General features: G+C 45.6%; 12 protein-coding genes across 12 annotated transcripts; 5 read left to right on the plus strand and 7 right to left on the minus strand.

Moving 5' to 3' along the window:
• Positions 1-605: 605 nt before the first annotated feature.
• CYBJADRAFT_159724 (ArfGap-domain-containing protein) lies at positions 606-1,733 on the plus strand (the record flags this gene model as incomplete). The annotated part of the gene is made up of 1 exon (XM_020213475.1): positions 606-1,733. One exon carries the CDS (start codon positions 606-608, stop codon positions 1,731-1,733), a length of 1,128 nt encoding a protein of 375 aa, XP_020072743.1.
• An 81-nt stretch (positions 1,734-1,814) lies between these two features.
• On the minus strand, positions 1,815-2,594 carry CYBJADRAFT_159725 (uncharacterized protein; the record flags this gene model as incomplete). Its single annotated transcript, XM_020213476.1, has 1 exon — positions 1,815-2,594. The coding sequence occupies one exon, from the start codon at positions 2,592-2,594 to the stop codon at positions 1,815-1,817; it is 780 nt and encodes a 259-aa protein (XP_020072744.1).
• Positions 2,595-3,118: 524 nt separating this feature from the next.
• Positions 3,119-3,988, plus strand: SPS19 (2,4-dienoyl-CoA reductase (NADPH); the record flags this gene model as incomplete). The annotated part of the gene is made up of 1 exon (XM_020212467.1): positions 3,119-3,988. One exon carries the CDS (start codon positions 3,119-3,121, stop codon positions 3,986-3,988), a length of 870 nt encoding a protein of 289 aa, XP_020072745.1.
• Positions 3,989-4,104: 116 nt separating this feature from the next.
• SHS1 (septin SHS1) lies at positions 4,105-5,472 on the minus strand (the record flags this gene model as incomplete). The annotated part of the gene is made up of 1 exon (XM_020212199.1): positions 4,105-5,472. A coding segment is annotated over one exon (1,368 nt), but the record flags the coding sequence as incomplete, so codon positions are not given.
• An 82-nt stretch (positions 5,473-5,554) lies between these two features.
• CYBJADRAFT_1960 (uncharacterized protein) lies at positions 5,555-7,353 on the minus strand. The gene has a single exon (XM_020217564.1). It carries the CDS (start codon positions 6,880-6,882, stop codon positions 5,857-5,859), a length of 1,026 nt encoding a protein of 341 aa, XP_020072747.1. The 5' UTR covers positions 6,883-7,353; the 3' UTR covers positions 5,555-5,856.
• A 326-nt stretch (positions 7,354-7,679) lies between these two features.
• NNR1 (NADHX epimerase) lies at positions 7,680-8,505 on the plus strand (the record flags this gene model as incomplete). The annotated part of the gene is made up of 2 exons (XM_020213102.1): positions 7,680-7,766; positions 7,825-8,505. The coding sequence occupies 2 exons, from the start codon at positions 7,680-7,682 to the stop codon at positions 8,431-8,433; spliced, it is 696 nt and encodes a 231-aa protein (XP_020072748.1). The 3' UTR covers positions 8,434-8,505.
• A 64-nt stretch (positions 8,506-8,569) lies between these two features.
• On the plus strand, positions 8,570-11,098 carry PSY2 (Psy2p). The gene has a single exon (XM_020213908.1). It carries the CDS (start codon positions 8,699-8,701, stop codon positions 11,069-11,071), a length of 2,373 nt encoding a protein of 790 aa, XP_020072749.1. The 5' UTR covers positions 8,570-8,698; the 3' UTR covers positions 11,072-11,098.
• Positions 11,029-11,748, minus strand: TRS33 (Trs33p). The gene has a single exon (XM_020213909.1). It carries the CDS (start codon positions 11,728-11,730, stop codon positions 11,122-11,124), a length of 609 nt encoding a protein of 202 aa, XP_020072750.1. The 5' UTR covers positions 11,731-11,748; the 3' UTR covers positions 11,029-11,121.
• Positions 11,749-11,976: 228 nt separating this feature from the next.
• On the plus strand, positions 11,977-13,353 carry CYBJADRAFT_133295 (WD repeat RBAP46/RBAP48/MSI1 family protein). Its single transcript, XM_020213103.1, has one exon. The coding sequence runs from the start codon at positions 12,002-12,004 to the stop codon at positions 13,286-13,288; it is 1,287 nt and encodes a 428-aa protein (XP_020072751.1). The 5' UTR covers positions 11,977-12,001; the 3' UTR covers positions 13,289-13,353.
• A 3-nt stretch (positions 13,354-13,356) lies between these two features.
• On the minus strand, positions 13,357-14,331 carry SPP1 (Spp1p; the record flags this gene model as incomplete). Its single annotated transcript, XM_020216093.1, has 1 exon — positions 13,357-14,331. The coding sequence occupies one exon, from the start codon at positions 14,329-14,331 to the stop codon at positions 13,357-13,359; it is 975 nt and encodes a 324-aa protein (XP_020072752.1).
• A 178-nt stretch (positions 14,332-14,509) lies between these two features.
• Positions 14,510-15,052, minus strand: CYBJADRAFT_121711 (ras-domain-containing protein; the record flags this gene model as incomplete). The annotated part of the gene is made up of 1 exon (XM_020212370.1): positions 14,510-15,052. One exon carries the CDS (start codon positions 15,050-15,052, stop codon positions 14,510-14,512), a length of 543 nt encoding a protein of 180 aa, XP_020072753.1.
• A 552-nt stretch (positions 15,053-15,604) lies between these two features.
• Positions 15,605-16,441, minus strand: HRI1 (Hri1p). Its single transcript, XM_020213910.1, has one exon. The coding sequence runs from the start codon at positions 16,361-16,363 to the stop codon at positions 15,662-15,664; it is 702 nt and encodes a 233-aa protein (XP_020072754.1). The 5' UTR covers positions 16,364-16,441; the 3' UTR covers positions 15,605-15,661.
• Between the last annotated feature and the right edge of the window lie 2,108 nt (positions 16,442-18,549).

An 18,549-nucleotide genomic window follows, 5' to 3' on the forward strand; every position in this document is an offset into this window, starting at 1 on the left:
ACAGGGGAACAGAAACCGATACAGTTCAGTTAAGCAGTCAGTATTGGACACGTTGTATTTTCCAGGAGGAACGGACCCAGGACCCAAGCCCCGAGGCTTGGACAGTGATGGGTCTGTGTGTGTTCAAGTTGCCACACTCCCTGCCTATTACATCAGTCATCCTTGGTGCAAGGACGATGCCTGAAACTACTGTTCGGCCGAAGCACCAATTGAACAGCGTAGAAAACTAGCATGCCCGTGGAGTTATAGCAGCTGTTCCTGCAAATGTGCCCAAAGTGCTCTCTGCCACAGTGAGATACACTCACCTCTTCAATTAAACAGCTCTCCCATAGGAATACGCCTGCTTGTTGACGTTACACTGTTGATGTTACACTGTTGCCACAGTAACAACAAAAAGCTCTCTCTCAGCCCCCAAAACGAAAAAAAGAAATCCAACGCGCGTGTCTTACATAATCACACACCCGCACACCAACTTGACGACGGTGTCCAAACTGTTGATGTTTTCATCCTTCCTCAGCCGCCAAAGAAACAACAACCAAAGGCAACAACAAACGAGGTATCAGTCCCATTTAAACACACAATAAGACTCTCAGAGTGGCTCTAACATGGCTGGTGACTGGACTGTTGACCCTGATACGAGACGGAAGTTGCTTCAATTGCAAAAGACCGGTGCTAATAAGCGCTGCTTTGACTGTGACGCTCCAAACCCACAATGGGCGTCACCAAAGTTTGGTATCTTCATATGTTTGGAGTGTGCTGGTGTCCACCGTGGACTCGGTGTTCACATCTCCTTTGTGAGATCAATCACCATGGATCAGTTCAAGCCAGAAGAGGTTAAGAGAATGGAGCTCGGCGGTAATGAGAAGTGTGCCAGCTACCTCTCTTCCAACGGTGTTGATCTCAAGAGCGATCCAAAGGTGAAGTTTGACAACATCGTTGCTGAAGATTACAAGGAGAAACTGACATGCGAGGTTGAAGGTAAGGAGTTCACTCCAAGAGACTACTCCAATTTGAAATTGGATGAGGCAAAGAGCGCGTCTAATGGGTCAGCATCGATAACTACAAACAGCACGGCATCTGCTGCTGCCACGTCAAAGAACAACACACCGATCGTATCACGCAAGGGGACCCCATCTTCGTTGCCTGCTAATAAGAAGGCTCAAAACGAGGCTTACTTCGCTGATTTGGGTGCTAAGAATGATTCAAGACCAGATCACTTACCACCGTCACAAGGTGGTAAGTTCCAAGGTTTTGGTAACACTCCACAACCTACACAGTCTAGTGGAGGCTCACTTGCTGGATTCACCATGGATAATTTCCAAAGGGATCCTATGGGTACTTTTTCCAAAGGGTGGTCCTTGTTCTCCTCGACCGTGTCGAAATCACTGGAAGAGGTGAACGAAACTGTGGTCAAACCTGGTATTCAACAGTTGACGTCTAGTGAATTGAGCGCAGAGGCCAAGAGAGCAGCTGCTCAATTTGGTCAGAAGTTCCAGGAAACGAGTCAATATGGATTCGAAGCGTTCAACAGGTTGAGCGTAAGTGGAGTCCAAGCAGGGGGCGATGCTGGTGGTAAATATGGCCAACTCTTTGATGGATTGGGTGAAGAGAACAGTAACGAGGAAATTAAACCTGCGTTTGGATTAGAGCGTCCAAAGCAAAAGACCAAATTGCAAAGTATATCCAGCAAGAAAGTTACTAAACCAGAAGAGGAACAATGGGATAATTTCTAAACCGTGTACCGTGTTTCTACAATTTTGGATATAGTACCCTTCTAAAGTAGAACTTTCTGTCTTAGATAAACGTGAATTGAATTACAAGTACGATTTGAACATCTTTTTAAAAGCTGCTTTGCCGTCACCTTGGATAATCTCACCGTGTGACATGACAACGTTATCAAAGTCCAACGAGAGTAGAGCTTTCAAGCCCTGGAGGGACTCCGGGGTCTTTTTCAACAACCTTTGGTGTAGGAATCTACCCGTTGAAGACTCTGGATTCAGTCTTGACGTCAAGAACCCCCAAAAGTTACCATTTTGGTTGTCCTCTCCGTACTGGTCAAAGTTCTTACCGTTTGAAGGGATGTTGAAGAGCAAATCTGCCTCGAAAGCAGTTCTCGTTGTTTTATCCACAACGACAACTTCTCTGTTTGCATGTCCATTGAAGAATACAAAGTCGAAGTTGTCCAATTTAGGGTCCACTGAAGCACCAGGAATCACCTTGTTGGCCTGAGAGTCCTCGAATGTATGGTCGAGCTTGAGATTTGGCTTGTCAGTGATACCAGATGGTCCAATAAGGAGGATATCAGGATGGTTCTTCTTCAGTCCCTCGGCAGCCATTGTGTGCTCTTTATCTGGGATGATTGCAGCGTACAAGTTGAGTTTTGAGTCCTTGGACAAGATTTCCAGAGCTTTATCAAACTCCTCGCCCATTGGAAGGGAATTCCAAACGACAACGTCCTGGGTATTTGGTATTTGGATAAGTGCCATTCTGTTACCAAAGTTGAACTTGTCAAATCGGGTGAATCTCGTCGAAGAGATCAACGTGGATGGGAACAGAAGTCTGTTGAAAGCGACCAAGGGAGTTGGATAGCCCATATTTGTTCTCTCTTGGATCAATATGTGTGATGAGGGGTGGGATCAGATGTTGATTGCTATTATCGAGATTTGTGAGGAGATGAGCCTCAATTTATACAACTCTTGCCTGGGAAACGCCTCGAATGACAGACACGGTGCGACTGAAACGGTGGAGCAGTCTGTGATTATTAATTCACGCTGCAATTTGAACGGTGTCAAAGCCTCAACGGTGGAACGGTTTGTATTTGAAGATGCAGTCTATGCAGCTCCAATTACGAGCTTCTATAAGGAGCCGGGATGTTCCGTGGGTTAAACTGGCAGGGGCAAAGGTGTCTGGATGTTCTGGTGTTCGGATGTTCTGGTGTTCAGGTGTTATGGTGTCTGGGTGTTTTCTTCCCCACAATTTCGCTCTCCACCGATGGCGCCCGTCATTTAACCCACGGAATCAGAAAGCCCATCAATGGGTTATATAAAGAGGTCATTTGCATCGTTTCGCCCTTCTCCTTCCTCTTCCAGCCATCACAGCACAGAAAAACGGTAAAAACATGGCGATTGACAAGGACTTTTTAGCGAAAACGCAGTTCAAGAAGGACATCTTCAAAGGGAAAGTGGTGTTTGTTACTGGCGGAGCTGGCTCCATTTGCCGTGTTCAGACGGAAGCGATGGTTCTGCTGGGTGCCAATGCAGCGATCCTTGGTAGAAACGTTGCCAAAACAGAGACAGCTGCTAGCGAAATCTCCCAGCTGAGACCTGGTGCCAAAGTGCTAGGGTTGGGCGCAACAGACGTGCGCGATGTGCACAGCATCGTGAAGGCTGTTGAGAGAACGGTTGAGGAGCTGGGACGCATTGACTATGTCATCTGTGGTGCTGCTGGTAATTTCATCTCTGACTTCAACAATCTGTCAGCCAATGCGTTCAAGTCTGTCGTGAGTATCGACCTGCTGGGGTCTTTTAACACGGTCAAGGCGTGTTACCCACAGTTGGTGAAGAACAAGGGCTCGATCATCTTCGTATCGACCACGTTACACTATGTTGGCGTGCCATTCCAGTTACACGTTGGTGCTGCGAAAGCCGGCGTGGATGCTCTTTCAAACGCACTTGCTGTGGAGCTGGGGCCCCTGGGAATCCGTTCCAATTGCATCGCACCAGGTTTGATCCAGGATACTGAAGGCTACGATCGGTTGAGTGCCGGGAAGTCGTTGAAGGAACTGACGCAGAGAATCCCACTGCAGAGACCAGGCTTCAAAGAGGACATTGCCAATGCAACGGTGTTTCTGTTTAGTGATGCAGCAAGCTACATTTCCGGTGATGTGATGGTTGTTGATGGTGCTGCATGGCACCTAGGACAGTCTCCAATCCTGGATATGTACCCAGAGATCGTTACCAAGAGACTCCTTGCACCACCAAAGCTGTAAATGTACTTTACACACACTATGTTTTGTTTATAAAATCATTGTTCTTGTTTAACAACAGAAGATAAGTCTGTCATTGTGTCCTCCTTCTTCAAACTCGTAAACGATGCACTGCTCTTCAGCATCTTTTCCCTTCTCTTCAACTCAGCAGCTTTCTTCTCCAGAGCAGCTGCCCTGATGGCCAGTTCTCGTGCGGACTTCTCCTCCAGTTCTTGTAGCCTTTGTTGTCTTGAGATGATACTCTCATGTTTCAACACATATGGAACGGTTTCGCTCATTACCCTCAGCTTATTTCTTGAAGGGTCCGGAGAATAAGGCACCCTTGGTGAATTCTTGATGTTGTTGATGATAGATTCGTTCTCGTGTTTTATAGATTCGCCAATCTCCTTGATTGGGGACCCTTGGTCATCCGGTTTGAAGGAGCTCGTCGATTTCATAGATGGTGTGCTGACTTCACCAGACCCACCACTCTTACTGTCCTCCAGAGTCAACGCAGCCAAGTTGGAGAGAGAAGGGTTGCCGGCGTCGAATTGCTGGGATTCGCTCTCCGTCACCGATGACAGCTTATCAGTTCTATAGTTCTCGTACAAGAAGTTCATCGTCAGATCTTTAAAGTCTTGCAAATGTGAACCAAAAAGAACGCCCAGCAGCCGATTGAAGTCAGATTCGGTCTCAACGTCAACGACACCCCATGGATACTGTCTAGCGTATTTCAGCTGGCCATTGACGTTAAGTTTCTCCTTACTGCCCATAATGGCAAATGGTTGTATGGATTTCAGCTCCGTATTCTCCTTGATAACCTCCTCATCGTCCTCTTCCTCGTCATACCCAAATTGGAACACGGGAATGCTGAACTTTGCAATGTCATACAAGATGTTCTTCTTAAAAGCCTCCAATTCCAGCGATGTGAACGAGTCAGCTCTGCTGATAACAGGCAGCACGTTGACGTATTTCGACAACTTCTTCATACACTCCACATCTAATTCTCTAAGACCGTGTCCAGTTGGCTCGATAAAGTACAAGCAGATGTGTACCCTGGTGTCTTCAAACCTTGGGTTTCTTCTGATTCTGGTCTCCTCTGCAAGCACATGGTCAAACTGCTGTTGCAGATACTGCACAATCTCTCCAAAACACATCTCATTATCAACGTTGTCTCCAAATCCAGGGGTGTCAACGACGGAGAGCTGGATCTTCGCACCGTCCTCATCGACAATCTCCATCGACGACTTCGTAATGGCAATCGTGAACTCGGAGAAGTCCTGCTTCGGATTGAACTCTCTCGAGTCAAAGCTGTAGCTCGATCCGCCAACAAAGCTCATCACCTGTGGCTCGTTTGTAATTGTACTGAGAGGTTGGTACTTGAAGGGGAGTAGCTGGGTATCTAACAGGGCATTGACAAACGTGGTTTTCCCGGTACCGGAGGGACCAACAACCATGATCGTGTACTTCAGACCTCTCTTATGGTCGGATTTGTATCTTAACAAGTCGGTCATTTCGTTCGTCTTTGGCTGATTCACCTGCTCAATGTTGCAATTGCGATTAGCACCGTTAGCGAAGGACACAATGTGTTGTTTTGTGCAAATGTTTCGAGTTTCAATTTGCGAGGTTCGCAACTTTTGCGCTTTCGCGTGCTGGTTTTCGAGGGGTTGGCGAAATTTTCGCGTTTTTCGCGTTTTGCGTGTTTTTACGCCAGAGACTTCCGCTTTGGGCAAGTGCGGTCCGCCAACGAAAACGAAACGCCCGATTGGGAAATCTAAGAATAGTGTATGCTTTGAACGTTTCTAATAACAAGGTGAAGATCATTGGAGGTGTAGGTGCTTTCCGTGTGGGTGTCGCCGTGGTTATTCATCAGGCCGGGGTTGGGTCATAATTCATTGCTCATTTAACTTATGTCTTATATACGAGATCTCCTCTTTTAGCATGGTCTTGAGGAAAGAGATCTCATTGTCTCTATGGACGTTTCCCTCTCGAAGGACATAGATCTCGTAATCCTTCGAACGCAGTCTCTCCTCGAGCATTTGTATCTGTGCTCTGAGATCGTGAATAAGCATATCCTCGGATCTGGGTTCTTGTTTCACCTTCACAAGCGAACTATTGGTATCGTTATTTCTCTCCTCAACGTCATCTATTGGCTGGAGTTGTGGCTTGACATCACCCGAGGAACCTGTCCCCAAAATCCTTTCTATGGTTTCTTCCACATTGTCCAGCATTATGTAGTTCAAAGTGTCATTTTCACTCAGTCCTTGGAAATCTGGGATCCATTCCTTCGGACAGTGCTTGTTTCTTTTGAAATAACCCAAAAATTCCAGTTCGGCATCATGGTTCAATCCATATTGGATTCTCTTATACTTCTGATACAATTGGTCCCCGGTTCTCTCTTTGAACCCTTGCTTCTTTGCCTCCTTGTTGTACAACTCTGCAACGACTTTGAAAAGGTCAACGAGCACTAAGTTGGGCCTCAGATCGGAAATGGCTTTGAAGGCTTTGATGATGAACAGTGTCTCATATTTAGAATACAGAGGCTTTTTGATACCAACACCTTGCAATTTCCTCGATTTTTTGGCCTTCGCAGGAGTGGTAGTGCCGTCATTTGTTCTCTTTAACGAGTCAACAGCATTTTCCTGAGCTGGCAGTTCAACGCTGGTGGCCCTTAGTGCCAATTGCATGGTACGGTCCTCCGGATTTTCCACAGGCGTCTGCGGAGCCGCCTCTTGTGCCATGGCAATACTCTGACTGGTTCTTCGGTGAGCTTCAATGGGAGCCAATTGAGGGTTGTTGGGTTCATTCCGGTCATCTGAATTCATAAAGATCAACTTGATGCCAGCTTTTTGCTGAATTGGCGTTGTGGTGACGTTCCGCGTCTGCTCATCTTTACTGCCATGTGTTTGGTGGTCCATAGTGCATCATCTAACCACGGTGCCGATATCAATGCCGTACAAGTGAGCAGATGGCCGTTATATATATGTCCAGACACTAATTAACGTAACGGGCGTGCTTGATTTGAGATGCGATTGATCGAATATGACAACTTTTTATAACTTAACTAGAGTAGCCACCTCTCAGGGGTTTGAACGAGACTTGCACGTTACTTTACAAAAGAAACAAACAAATAAGCACAATATATATGTATCAAAACACACAACACACATGTACACCAGCTGAGTGCTAATCCGACGTTTACACTTTCCTTTTTTTATCCAGCTACAATGGTTCTCAAATAGCAACACGTCAGTTGCATCACCTGGTGGTTCACCTGCATCAACGCGGGATATCCCAACATGAGTACGCAAGACGACGTGTAACGTACGCTCGTTTTCCCCCGGGGTTCTCAGCTCTCAGGCTCCTGAACCAAACAGCCACTGGCACGTCCTCCATCACAACAGGTTATGATGTATAAGTGGCAAAAGTTGCTTAACAGAGATCGTGGTATATGGGAAGTGTCTCGGAGTCGATGAGGTTATACATCTGGCCTGCAGGAGCAAAAGTGCAGTGTTGGCGAAAAACAAGGCTTGTATCACGTGACTTCCCGAAGTGCCACGAAGACAGGGTTGCTTACATAAGAATTTAAGGTTACCATATACTGCCCCACCAAACGAAACAATGGTGGGACAATTCCTTTCCTTTTATTCCACTTTGATCCTTCCATGAGCGTTGGATAAGTCTTGGAAATCTCTCTGAGTGAATATCAAGTACAATGAGTTACAAAGTTTTGACTGCTAAGCTTGCACAGCAGGTTGATAAGGAGCTGATGAGTACCGGTGGGTTCTCCATCGACCAATTAGTATGAAGGGCTCTCCTCTCAATATGGACAAGTAATACTAACCGCGTTTTGCACGTAGATGGAGCTTGCTGGGTTGTCAGTGGCGCAAGCCACGTATGACTCGTTCCCTCTGTTGAAGAAAGTACTCGTTGTTGTTGGGCCAGGCAACAATGGTGGAGATGGGCTTGTTGCTGCACGCCACTTGAAACTATGGGGGTTTAACCCATCGATTTATTACCCAAGACCTTCATCTAAACAGCTTTTCTTGAACCTGGAGACTCAACTACGCAACCTGGACGTGGAGTTCATCCAGGAGCTAGACTCGAGCTCCATATCGCAATTCCAACTCATCATCGATGCCATTTTTGGCTTTTCCTTCCAGTCCGGCTCTATCCGCCCACCGTTTGACGGCATCATCAACACCATCAACGCCACGGATATTCCAGTGCTCTCCGTTGATATCCCCTCTGGCTGGGACGTTGATCGTGGGTTTGTAGAAGGTGGAATCAAACAACCAGAGGTTCTCATCAGCTTGACTGCACCAAAACCCGTTGTGAACTTCCTCGATGACAAGACTACACAGTACGTAGGAGGTAGATTCATCGGCAAGGAGTTTGCAAAGAAGTTTGGCATTGACGATTTTGGTTATAAGGGATACGATCAGATAGTTAAGTTAAATAAGTTATGAATCAAGAAATGTCCATGTCGATGAAGTCCCTGTTGGGAGAGGACATGGACAATTACGCGGAGCCACCAAGACATTTAGCCGCAACTTTGTAGGACAAAAGCGTCAAAGAAAAAAACACTCAACAGACACAAACACAAAAAAAGGTCAGGCAAAGAAAAACAATAAATCAACAAACCGCTGTAAACAAACAAACAAACAGAGATCCTGCCTATCAACTCCTTCACAACGTAGCACCACATAGTGGCTCCGAAGTATTCAGTGGAATATGAGGCAAGATCAGTTTCACCGTGTGAAGGTGTACTTTTTGTCTGATGTTTGGGAGGATAACGGCACGGGTTATTGCTTTGGAGAGGTGTATGACGATGAGCCGCCGTGTCTCGTTGTACGGAACGAGCTTGATCAAACTGAACAACTACTTAAGGCGGCTATCGAAGGAACGATCCAGTTCCAACGACAACAGGATACGTTGATTGTGTGGACCACAGCTGAAGGTCAGAGCATAGCGCTGTCGTTTCAGGAAAAGGAAGGCTGTTCGAAGATGTGCGATTTCATAGTACACGTCTTCACTTCAAGGCTTGCGCCTAAGATCTCATTGGTTAGTGTGATATCAGGGAACGGAGATTCACAAGATGGCGATATAACGGAGCTGATTGTAGGACCCGTGAATTTACCTCCAGAAGATCCCAGCTCTGATGACCTGTTGACGATCTTCAACTGCTTTAACGAGAACCCCAACAGCGCGTTCCAAAGACAGGTGATTTCAAGCTTCATCCAAGATCAGGATTATATTCACAAACTGGTGTTGTTATTCCACCAAAATGAGGCAAATCGTAAGATTAAAAATCTTCATCTCTTGTGCAATATCGTAAAGACACTCATAGTGTCTAACGAGTCCTTAACCATTGAGATGATACTGGACGATAAGAATATGATGGGGGTTGTTGGGATCTTGGAGTACGACCCTGATTTCCCAACGTTGAAGGCAAATCATAGAAGCTATCTTCAAGATGAATCCAGCTTTAAGGAAGTTTTACCTGTAAAGGATGAAAAGATGAAGAATTTGATCAAGAGAACTTTCAGATTGCAATTCCTCAAGGATGTCGTATTAGCCAGACTATTGGACGATCCATCATTCAATGTGATCTCGACCCTAATACATTTTAACCATATCGAAGTGATTCGGTTCTTGGAGAGTGGTGATTTCATCGATTTGTTATTGCAGAAATATGACGAATCTCAACACTACGAAGTTGACATAAAGAGGGATGGAATAAAACTGTTACATCAATTTGTGTTAATTGCAAAGAATCTACCTACAAAGCAAAAAACTCGTTTTTACAAAAGTTTGATAAGGAAAGGCTTATTCAAGACAATTGATTTTGTCTTGAAGGATGATTCCTTGGAAGTGAGAGTACAAGGAACGGAATTAATCGTGTCAATAATTGAACATGACGTTTTACTGGTTAACGGACCTGACGAACAAGGGTTTGAAGAGACAACTCTAAGTGAGGAGAATGATAATGGTGCCTTTAGCAGCGAGAGTTATGAAGATGAACGAGACGATCAATTAACTTCGAAAACTTCTAGAGTTATCACCTTATCTGACGATATGACACTTTTCCAGGTATTGACTAAATTCCTCTTGGAGGACAACGATCCTGGACTGAGAATGCAAGCTTTTGAAGCTCTCAGATCATTATTGGATCCTGCTAGCACGTCTTCTTCTGCAATATTTGGTGATCAAGACAGTGATAGAAATCTCAACACAACACAATATTTCATGGCATTCTACAAGGAAGTTTCACCAAAGCTGTTTGAACCTTTGATCCAAGCCGCAGAGAATGAAACAAAGGTGGTTACTGAATGCAAAGAGGATATGTACATGTATTTGTTTGACCTCATGAGTTTCTGCTCAAAGGATAAAGTATTATCGAGATCCTTCTTTATGGAAAACCATATCCTTAAGGGGATTTCAACTCTGGTCAAACCTAGGCATAAATTACAATTGAGACTTTCAGCTGTCAGATGCTTAAAATTTATCATTATGCTGAATGATGAATATTACATTAGATATATCATTTCTAATGACCTGTTGCAAAATGTGTTTGAGTTATTCCAAGAATCACAATTTGTTCCAGATTTGGCGTATTCCACTGTTTTAGATCTTTTGGAGATCATTCTCATGGGCATAGAGAAGGGTGGTGATAAGAAGAATTTCAAATTGCTGGCCAATTACGTTGTTTCTAATTATCAAACAGTGTTGGAGACGATTGAGGATGTCAGCTCCGGTAAGGACCTGATCGACATAGTTAACAAACCCCAAATGGGAGATAACAGAGGAGAACAAGTTGATGATGACGAAGACTACGAGGATATGATCACAAGACAGGAGATACTCACTGAGCCTTTGGATGCTGAAGATTCTGAAGTTCAAACGGCAATCTTCAACGAGACAAGAAATCTATCATATTTGACCAATGGCGTAACGGTTGAGAAACGCCTTCGTGAAGACGATGAAGAGGAGAACGACGATGAAGGCAAGCATAACCAATTTACTTCAACTATGAAGAAAAGCACATTGAAGGAAAAATTCACTAATGCTGGTAAGAAATTTGCATCTAAATTGGTACATAAATAACATGACATGACATGACAGTCCATAATATCATATTTTTTTTTTCCATTTAATCAAACATTTGTCTGTATGTTGAAGCTCACCATGGGAAACTTGGTGATTTCTGGAGTTATCAGGCTATCAACCCCAAAGCTTTTCAAAACACCACGGATGATTCCAGAGGAAATCCACAGGTACGGCTTACATTTATAGATTGTGTCTTGGAGATCCACTGGGGAATCAAACCTCTGGAAGGTCTTGAAGGCATTGTCGATGAGAACAAATGTGCCCCTATGGTTTGTGCGTAAGTTATCCATCTGTTTACCATACAGCTCTCTCCATACATCGCGGCAGATGAACTTCATAATGTTCAACAACTCCAGGTTCTTCAATATCTCATTCTGGGAGTCCTTGTATATCAGCACCTCCGACAGTCTTATACCTATGCTGTATCCACAGTTTTCTAATTTATGAGTGACGTCTTCACTGTGTAGTAGTTCTGAGTTCAGAATCTCAACGTCGCCTGTATCCTCATCCTTTATCGAGATCTGCGGTACCAGCGATTCTATGGCCTGTTCGTATGACTGTTTCAGCTCCCGGGTTGTTCTTATCGCCAATGGAACCATCTCGTTGATGAGAAGGTCCAGACATGTGGCATTTACTTGTGGTGTAATCTCAGTCATCTGGTCGTAGGGACTGTTGTACTGAAGCTCAGCATTGTTTACATGGCTCAAAATGTTGAGGTTTTGCTGTGAGTTTTCCGTTGTAACGCATAGTTTCTACACCCGAACACCAACTTTTAAATATCACGTGAATTCACACGTGATACAATTTATCGCGATTTTTCCCACCCTACGGACAAGGCCACAAACCGGCAGCTGTTTACAATTCTGTCCCGGCTTGGTGAGAATTCATCACCATCATCTCTCCAAAGACAACCATTTTACGGCACATATGACTACAGAGACAGTGAAAGTCGAGAGCGTGGAGGCTCAGTATATTGATAATGAGAAGATAATCAACGAGGAGTTCAAGATTTGGAAGAAAACTGTGCCTTTGCTGTACGATACCATTCAGACGTATGCATTGGAATCACCCTCTCTTACTGTTCAATCGATCCCTGGGTTTGAGCTGAGTCGGGACACCAATGAACTGGAGACTAAGTTCCTCCTTGGTACGTACTCCACCACGGGTGACAACTTCTTGAAGTACGTTACGGCAAGGCTACCTTCAACGCTATCGCCTAAGACGACACATTCCATCCCGATCCCATCAGGCGGAGGAGACTTCACCTCCAAATTGAGCTTGAAGCAGAGATGGTTACACCCAGGCGAGGTCAACAAAGCTCGTATCCATCGTGATAAGGTTGCCACTTTCACAAAGACCGGTGACGTTAAGATCTGGTCATTTGACAAATCTGAATGCGTAAAGACGTTGAAGTACCACCAAAAGGATGGGTTTGGACTTGAATGGAACCTCCTGGGCTCGAAACTTGTCACTGGAGGTGAAGACACTCACATTGCCCTGTGGGATCTCAGCAGTGAAACGCCTTTGAGGGTCTACAAGCAACATAGTGCGATTGTGAACGATTTCTCCTGGTCGTATGGCATTCCAACGATGTTTGGTTCAGTTTCCGATGACCTAAGTATCAAGTTCTTTGATACAAGATCTGATGAAGTGCTGATCAACGTTGCTGAGGCACACAAGGATGTAATCAATGCCATCGATTTCAACCCAAAACAGACTAATCTCTTCGTCACTGGTGGTGCTGACAATCTCGTTACTCTATGGGACTTGAGAAACACCAAGATGCCATTGAGACAGCTCTATGGGCATAACGGTGCCGTGAACCAAGTGAAGTTCAATCCTGATGAGTCCCACCTATTGGCTTCAAGCTCAAATGATAGACGTATACACGTTTGGGACCTTCTGAAGCTGGAGGAAGAGTTTGACGTTGACGACTTCACAAAGAACGATAAGGAGGACCCATGTTTGAAGTTCATCCACGGAGGCCACGTCTCAAAAGTGAATGAGTTTGATTGGGTATCTGGAGTCTCAAACACGATAGTCAGCGTTGGTGAAGATGCTCTTTTAGAGATCTGGAAACCACATTTCGAAGAAGAGGATGAAGAAGAGGAGGAGGAGGAGGAGGATGAAGAAGAGGAAGGGGAAGCGAAAGAGGAAAAGAACGAAGAACAGGCGTCCACCAAAGATGCCGAAGGAGATGAGAAGATGGAATGAAGATTCCACCAGGTGTGTTATTATTAGTAGTACTATTACATTATATTATAGTTGGTTATTACATGACACTATCCACGTAGTAAAGCCTCATAATGGTCTCTGCTCATCACACTGATCAGCTTATCCCTCTGCAACTTCAGCGAGCTCACTTGCTCATCAATTTTGTATATGTTATTCTCAATCTCATCGGGTAAGATGGACTGCCAACCGTTATGCCTTTGGCACTTCCTCTTGTCCAATAGACAGACCTGTGTCGTGTTCTCTTCGTCACCTTCATACAACCTTTTCAACAGTTGGATATCGTTTGTGGAGAGTGCATCCTCTCCATGTTGCTCATCGTCCCTCAGCAGGGGATCAAACCCACACACCGTTATCTTCTTCTTGTTCAAAGACAGCTCATCGTTGAGTCTCTTCAAGTTTTCCTTCGTCTTCACCAGCAGCTTTCGCCTTTGGAGTTGTTCCTCTCTTTGTTTGTTCAAGTTATCAACGCTCTGATCCACGTGCCGTAACCTTGGATCGTTCGAAACAGCGTCCTCAGCCAACAGCGGCAGCGTATCACCAACGGCTTGGAACGCTTCAAAGGAACCCACACCCTTGACGATTTGCGACATTGCGCCAACATCAACGGGCTTTTGTAGCTTACTCAGCACAAGCTTCATGAACTCAACGCCGTGTTCTTCGGAACAGTACTTGGTGTTGTTGTCCCTTATGGGACTGTAACACTGTGGTAAGCGACACTTTCTCTTCCACAGCGTACAGCCCTTGCCTTCCAGATCACAGTACGGACAGTAGTACTTCGCAATGAGCTTCGAGTACCGAACATCCAGCCTGACACATTTGAAGTGGAACCAATCATCACAGCCATCGCAGCCAACCATGAGCTCTCCGGTATCAGGCTCACGGCACGTACAGAACACCTCTTCGCTCAGCTCGTTCCACTTGTCTGTTCTTCTCGGGAAGGGCAGCCACGGATACTTCGAGCTATTCAGCTGCGGAGTCGGCTGCTTTGAGTGCTGTTTCCTCCTTTTCCTCTTCTCATCCATCGTTCCTGTGTGGTTTCTCCGTCGTTGTTGATGTTGATGTTGATGTTGATGTTTTGGTTTTCCTGGTTGCCTTTTCTATGCGTTTTTTGCCTACTCGCTACATGGTGGGAAGAGAACCCCGGGCAGCCATAAATAGGGAATTCTAAATAGTATGAGAAGATTCTAAGGACTATCCAATTTACATGATGATGCACTTCTCGTTCTCCGGGTCGATCTTTTCACCTTCAATCTGCTCCAACAGGCCAACGAATATGCGAGAGATGTCCTGCTCACTTGTAGTCTTTGCACTGATCTCGATGTATGGTATTCCAAACTCACGGGCCAGCTTCACACCTTCTTCATGGCCAACCTTGCGCTCCAGGTCCAGCTTGTTCCCAACCAGGATCATTGGCACCTTGTCGGTGCCCGTGGACTCCAGGATTTTGTCCCTAATCACCGGCAAGAGCTCGAACGATGAGCGTGAATTCACAGCGTACACCAGGATGTAACCGTGCACCAAGGTCGACGAGTCCTGTAGGATGGTGAACTCGTCCTGGCCTGCAGTGTCCAACACCTCCACCTCATACGTCTGCCCACGGAAACTTATGGACTTGTTGAACTGGTTTTGGATCGTTGGGTAGTATGACTCCAGAAAGTAGTTATCAACGTACTGCACCACAAGAGTGGACTTGCCCACTCCACGGGCACCGACAACGGAGATCTTGCGGGTGCGCGATGCCATCACTGCTCTGTGCTCTGTGGCCTGTGTTCTTGCAAGTGTTTCACCTCTCTCTGGCAGCTGCTCTTCACAACTGGCCTACGCAGACGACTCGAGCGTGCAGAAGGGATTAGTACTCAGCGATTAGTACTCAGTGGGAAGGCCTTGGAGCTGGAACGTCTCTTCTGGCACAAGCAACAACAAAAAAACAGCCCACGCTGGAGTGCTCTAACTGTGTGACTGGATGCTGAACCAAAGCGAAACAAAATGGAGCTGAATTCCACGCAATGTAACCGCTTCAATGGACCGTTCTGTCCAAAATCGCAAAGGGGCCAATGAGCTGAAGCGAACGAATTGGTGTTAAAAAAAGAAACAGCGCACACACACAGGCGCGTACGCAGAGAGCGAGGACGGGCCCTCAAAAAAAAAAACAGCGAAAAGACAGCGGACGTTTGCGGCCTTTATTCTGGGTGTCCGGGTTTATGAGTGTTCGGGTTTATGGATGTTCGGGTTTACAATGGTGTGGTGTCTGGGTGTATTGTATCGCCAGCTATTATGGACAACTATATACTAAACGTTTGGGAGTATGGGGTGTATAGTCTGGGAGCACACCCTTGCTGATGAAGATGGTGCTCAGAAAGACGATTCAATCACTTTCCAGCGCAAGTTTTCCAACTCAACCACGGCCCCGAGCTTGTCGTCGCCGTTTGGAATCTTGGACACCTCTTTACCGTTCTGGAACACAACTTGCCATTGTCCTTCCTTCAAGTACCATCTAACACACGACACTTTGTTGGTGGATCTGTTCAGAATGGCACCTTGTGCAAAAGAGCCGATTCTAACCATCTGGCCGAGCCACTCAGACTCCTTCTCTGCTAGCTTGTAGACCACGCACGCAGCTTCGCTCTCTTTCTTGAGCTCGCGGACATAATTCTCCGGGGTGCTGACGTTTGGGTCAATGCTTCGCCAAATCTCTTCATACGGTGACATCTTACCGGTGTTCCAGTTCTCCATAATACCGGTTTCGGAACGGTCTCCATTTGGAGCGTCGTGGAAATCACCAATGTCAAAGGCTTCACCGGTGTTGAGCTTCAAGTGGGAGTTGATCTCATGCTTGAACTCCACCTTCGTGGTTCCTTCCAACGGGTTCTCAATACCCGTGATGATCCAGTCGATATGGGAGTCGTTGTCTGTTGAGGTTGGCGCAGGTAATGGCTTGGTGATACGGATATCGACAAAGTGTAAATCGTGAGAGGTCAGCACTAAAGTATCGGTGGTCTCCTCTGCTGGCTCTGGGGGCCATTGGAGTGAAATTCTAGTGGAAGCAAATGGCATATTTCTTAGTATGAATAGGTACAAGCTGTATGTGCCGTCTTAACCAGGTGGTGCTATGAATTGAGGTGAAATGTGCGTTCTTAAATGCTTTAAAGAAAGTCATTCGTTTGTTACAACTCTCGATGAGTTTTACTGCCTAAACCACCGGCCGTGCCAATTAGGGAAAGTTATACCCGCGCAATATGCACCCAGTTCAGCAGCAGGTTAGAGAACAAAAGATTATTCCAACAATGATGGCAATAAATACAACAACTCTGTAGCCAAGTCCCACTGGAGTACACCAATTGTTAGATAACACCCCAATAAAGAAATCCACAAAGTACGAGCATGTCTTCTTCAATACTTCCTGGATTTTAACGATTCCTGTATTGGTATAATGCGTCACATTCTACACATCGTATATCGGCCTAGCAGTCGAGAAATCTGGCCATTCTTTCGGTAAATTGGCTAATGAGTTCTCTCACCTCTCACTTATTGCTTTCTAATATCAAGTGGCTTGGCCATACAGAGAAATTCGTTAAACACAGTCATTTGACGGCCCTACTCAACTCATCACCTTCATCAACAGGCATTGAGTGATATGCAGTCATTGTTAGTGTGTTGCCCCTACCATGCTAGACCCAAATGACCGTACTTCCCTCTTCTTCGGTTTCACCTCTTCTACCATGCCTGTTTAGATAGTTATAGACAACAGTGAGGAGTTCTGAATCTTGAGATCCGCAGAGTTGAGGTCTCAGGTCACAGAACTGCTCACTATATTGCCGGCAACTACCTGAACAGCATGGTAGAGCTAGTGGTAGTCTACAACTACAAATGGTGAACCAATCCTAGTGGATACCGTACAACTGCATCTGTACGTAATCCCTCCAGGATGGCTGGGACTGATATATACGAACAATATCTGACTGTCTAACTCCAGCGACTTCAGTGGTCAATGGTATCATCTTTGAGCTCAGCCTTTCATCAACAATGGTAGTCATGTCAACCATACTTGAGTCCAGACGGATGTTATCTGAAGGAGGTGGGACAGACTTGCCTCAGATAATCTTCATCATGGACGGACCTTGTATGCTTAACCGAGCTTCCAATGATGATGTTTTAGCATGAACTCGCTGTCGTTACCCAAGACTTCATCTTCAGCACTCCTCTGAGGTCCATCTTCCATGACCGACAGCAGTCATATCAACCACACTTGAATTCAGACTGAGCTCATCTAAAGAAAGCTGGACAGACTTCCTCAGACAACTTTCATCCTGGACAGATCTCGTGTGATTGACAATCTCGCAGTCGACGTCTTCCAATGGACTCGAAGTAACTACCCAAGACTTCATCTTCCATCACCAGCAATCATGACAACCACACTTGAGTTCAGACTGCGGTCATCAAACGAAAGCTGGACAGACTTTCCTCAGACAACCGTCATCCTGAACCAACATCGTATGATTGACAATCTTGCAGTTGACAACTTCTGACGGACTCGATGTCGTTACCCAAGACTTCATCTTCAGCACTTCTGCGAGCCCATCTTCCATCACCAACAGGAGGAATGACAACCACACTTGAGTCCAGACTGAAGTCATCTACCGAAAGTTGGACAGACTTCCTTCAGACAACCTTCATCCTGGACAGATCTCGTGTGAGTGTCAATCTCGCAGTCGAAATCTGATGGACTCGCTGTAGCTACTGAAGACTTCATCTTCCATCACCAACAGTCACATCAACCACACTTGAATTCAGATTGAGCTCATCTAAAGAAAGCTGGACAGACTTTCCTGAGACAACCTTCATCCTGAACCAACCTCGTATGGTCAACTGAACATCCGATGATAATGTCGGATCATGAATCCAAAATCTGAGAGTAGCCCAACCGTACCTCTGCATCACATGTTGTGTGAAACCTCAAGACGATGACTTCCCAAAAAGTACTAACCCTCTGTCCAAATCCTTCAGTTAGCAGAGTCCTCACCATCTGTAGACCTTGTACCTTATACATACTGTTGTAAATCAATGATCTGGTAAAAGGAAAGCTGCCAAAGCAGTGACCATACAAAGCAAGTTGACCAAACTCACTTTGTTTTGCCGCTGCTCAAGAGTCTTCACGTATTCCCAGTAGTGATGGTGTACTAGGCAGTATACCCTAAGATGTGTCAAGGTGATAACTTTGAAGGAGGTGGACAGGCTCCAAC

The sequence above is a fragment of the Cyberlindnera jadinii genome (genome assembly GCF_001661405.1).
Source record: "Cyberlindnera jadinii NRRL Y-1542 unplaced genomic scaffold CYBJAscaffold_1, whole genome shotgun sequence".
Lineage (NCBI taxonomy): Eukaryota > Fungi > Ascomycota > Saccharomycetes > Phaffomycetales > Wickerhamomycetaceae > Williopsis > Williopsis jadinii.

Excerpts from the sequence above, each read along its gene's own strand:
- CYBJADRAFT_1960 (XM_020217564.1), bottom strand. The coding sequence starts at position 6,882 with ATGGACCACCAAACACATGGCAGTAAAGATGAGCAGACGCGGAACGTC.
- PSY2 (XM_020213908.1), top strand. The coding sequence starts at position 8,699 with ATGAGGCAAGATCAGTTTCACCGTGTGAAGGTGTACTTTTTGTCTGAT.
- TRS33 (XM_020213909.1), bottom strand. The coding sequence starts at position 11,730 with ATGACTGAGATTACACCACAAGTAAATGCCACATGTCTGGACCTTCTC.
- CYBJADRAFT_133295 (XM_020213103.1), top strand. The coding sequence starts at position 12,002 with ATGACTACAGAGACAGTGAAAGTCGAGAGCGTGGAGGCTCAGTATATT.
- HRI1 (XM_020213910.1), bottom strand. The coding sequence starts at position 16,363 with ATGCCATTTGCTTCCACTAGAATTTCACTCCAATGGCCCCCAGAGCCA.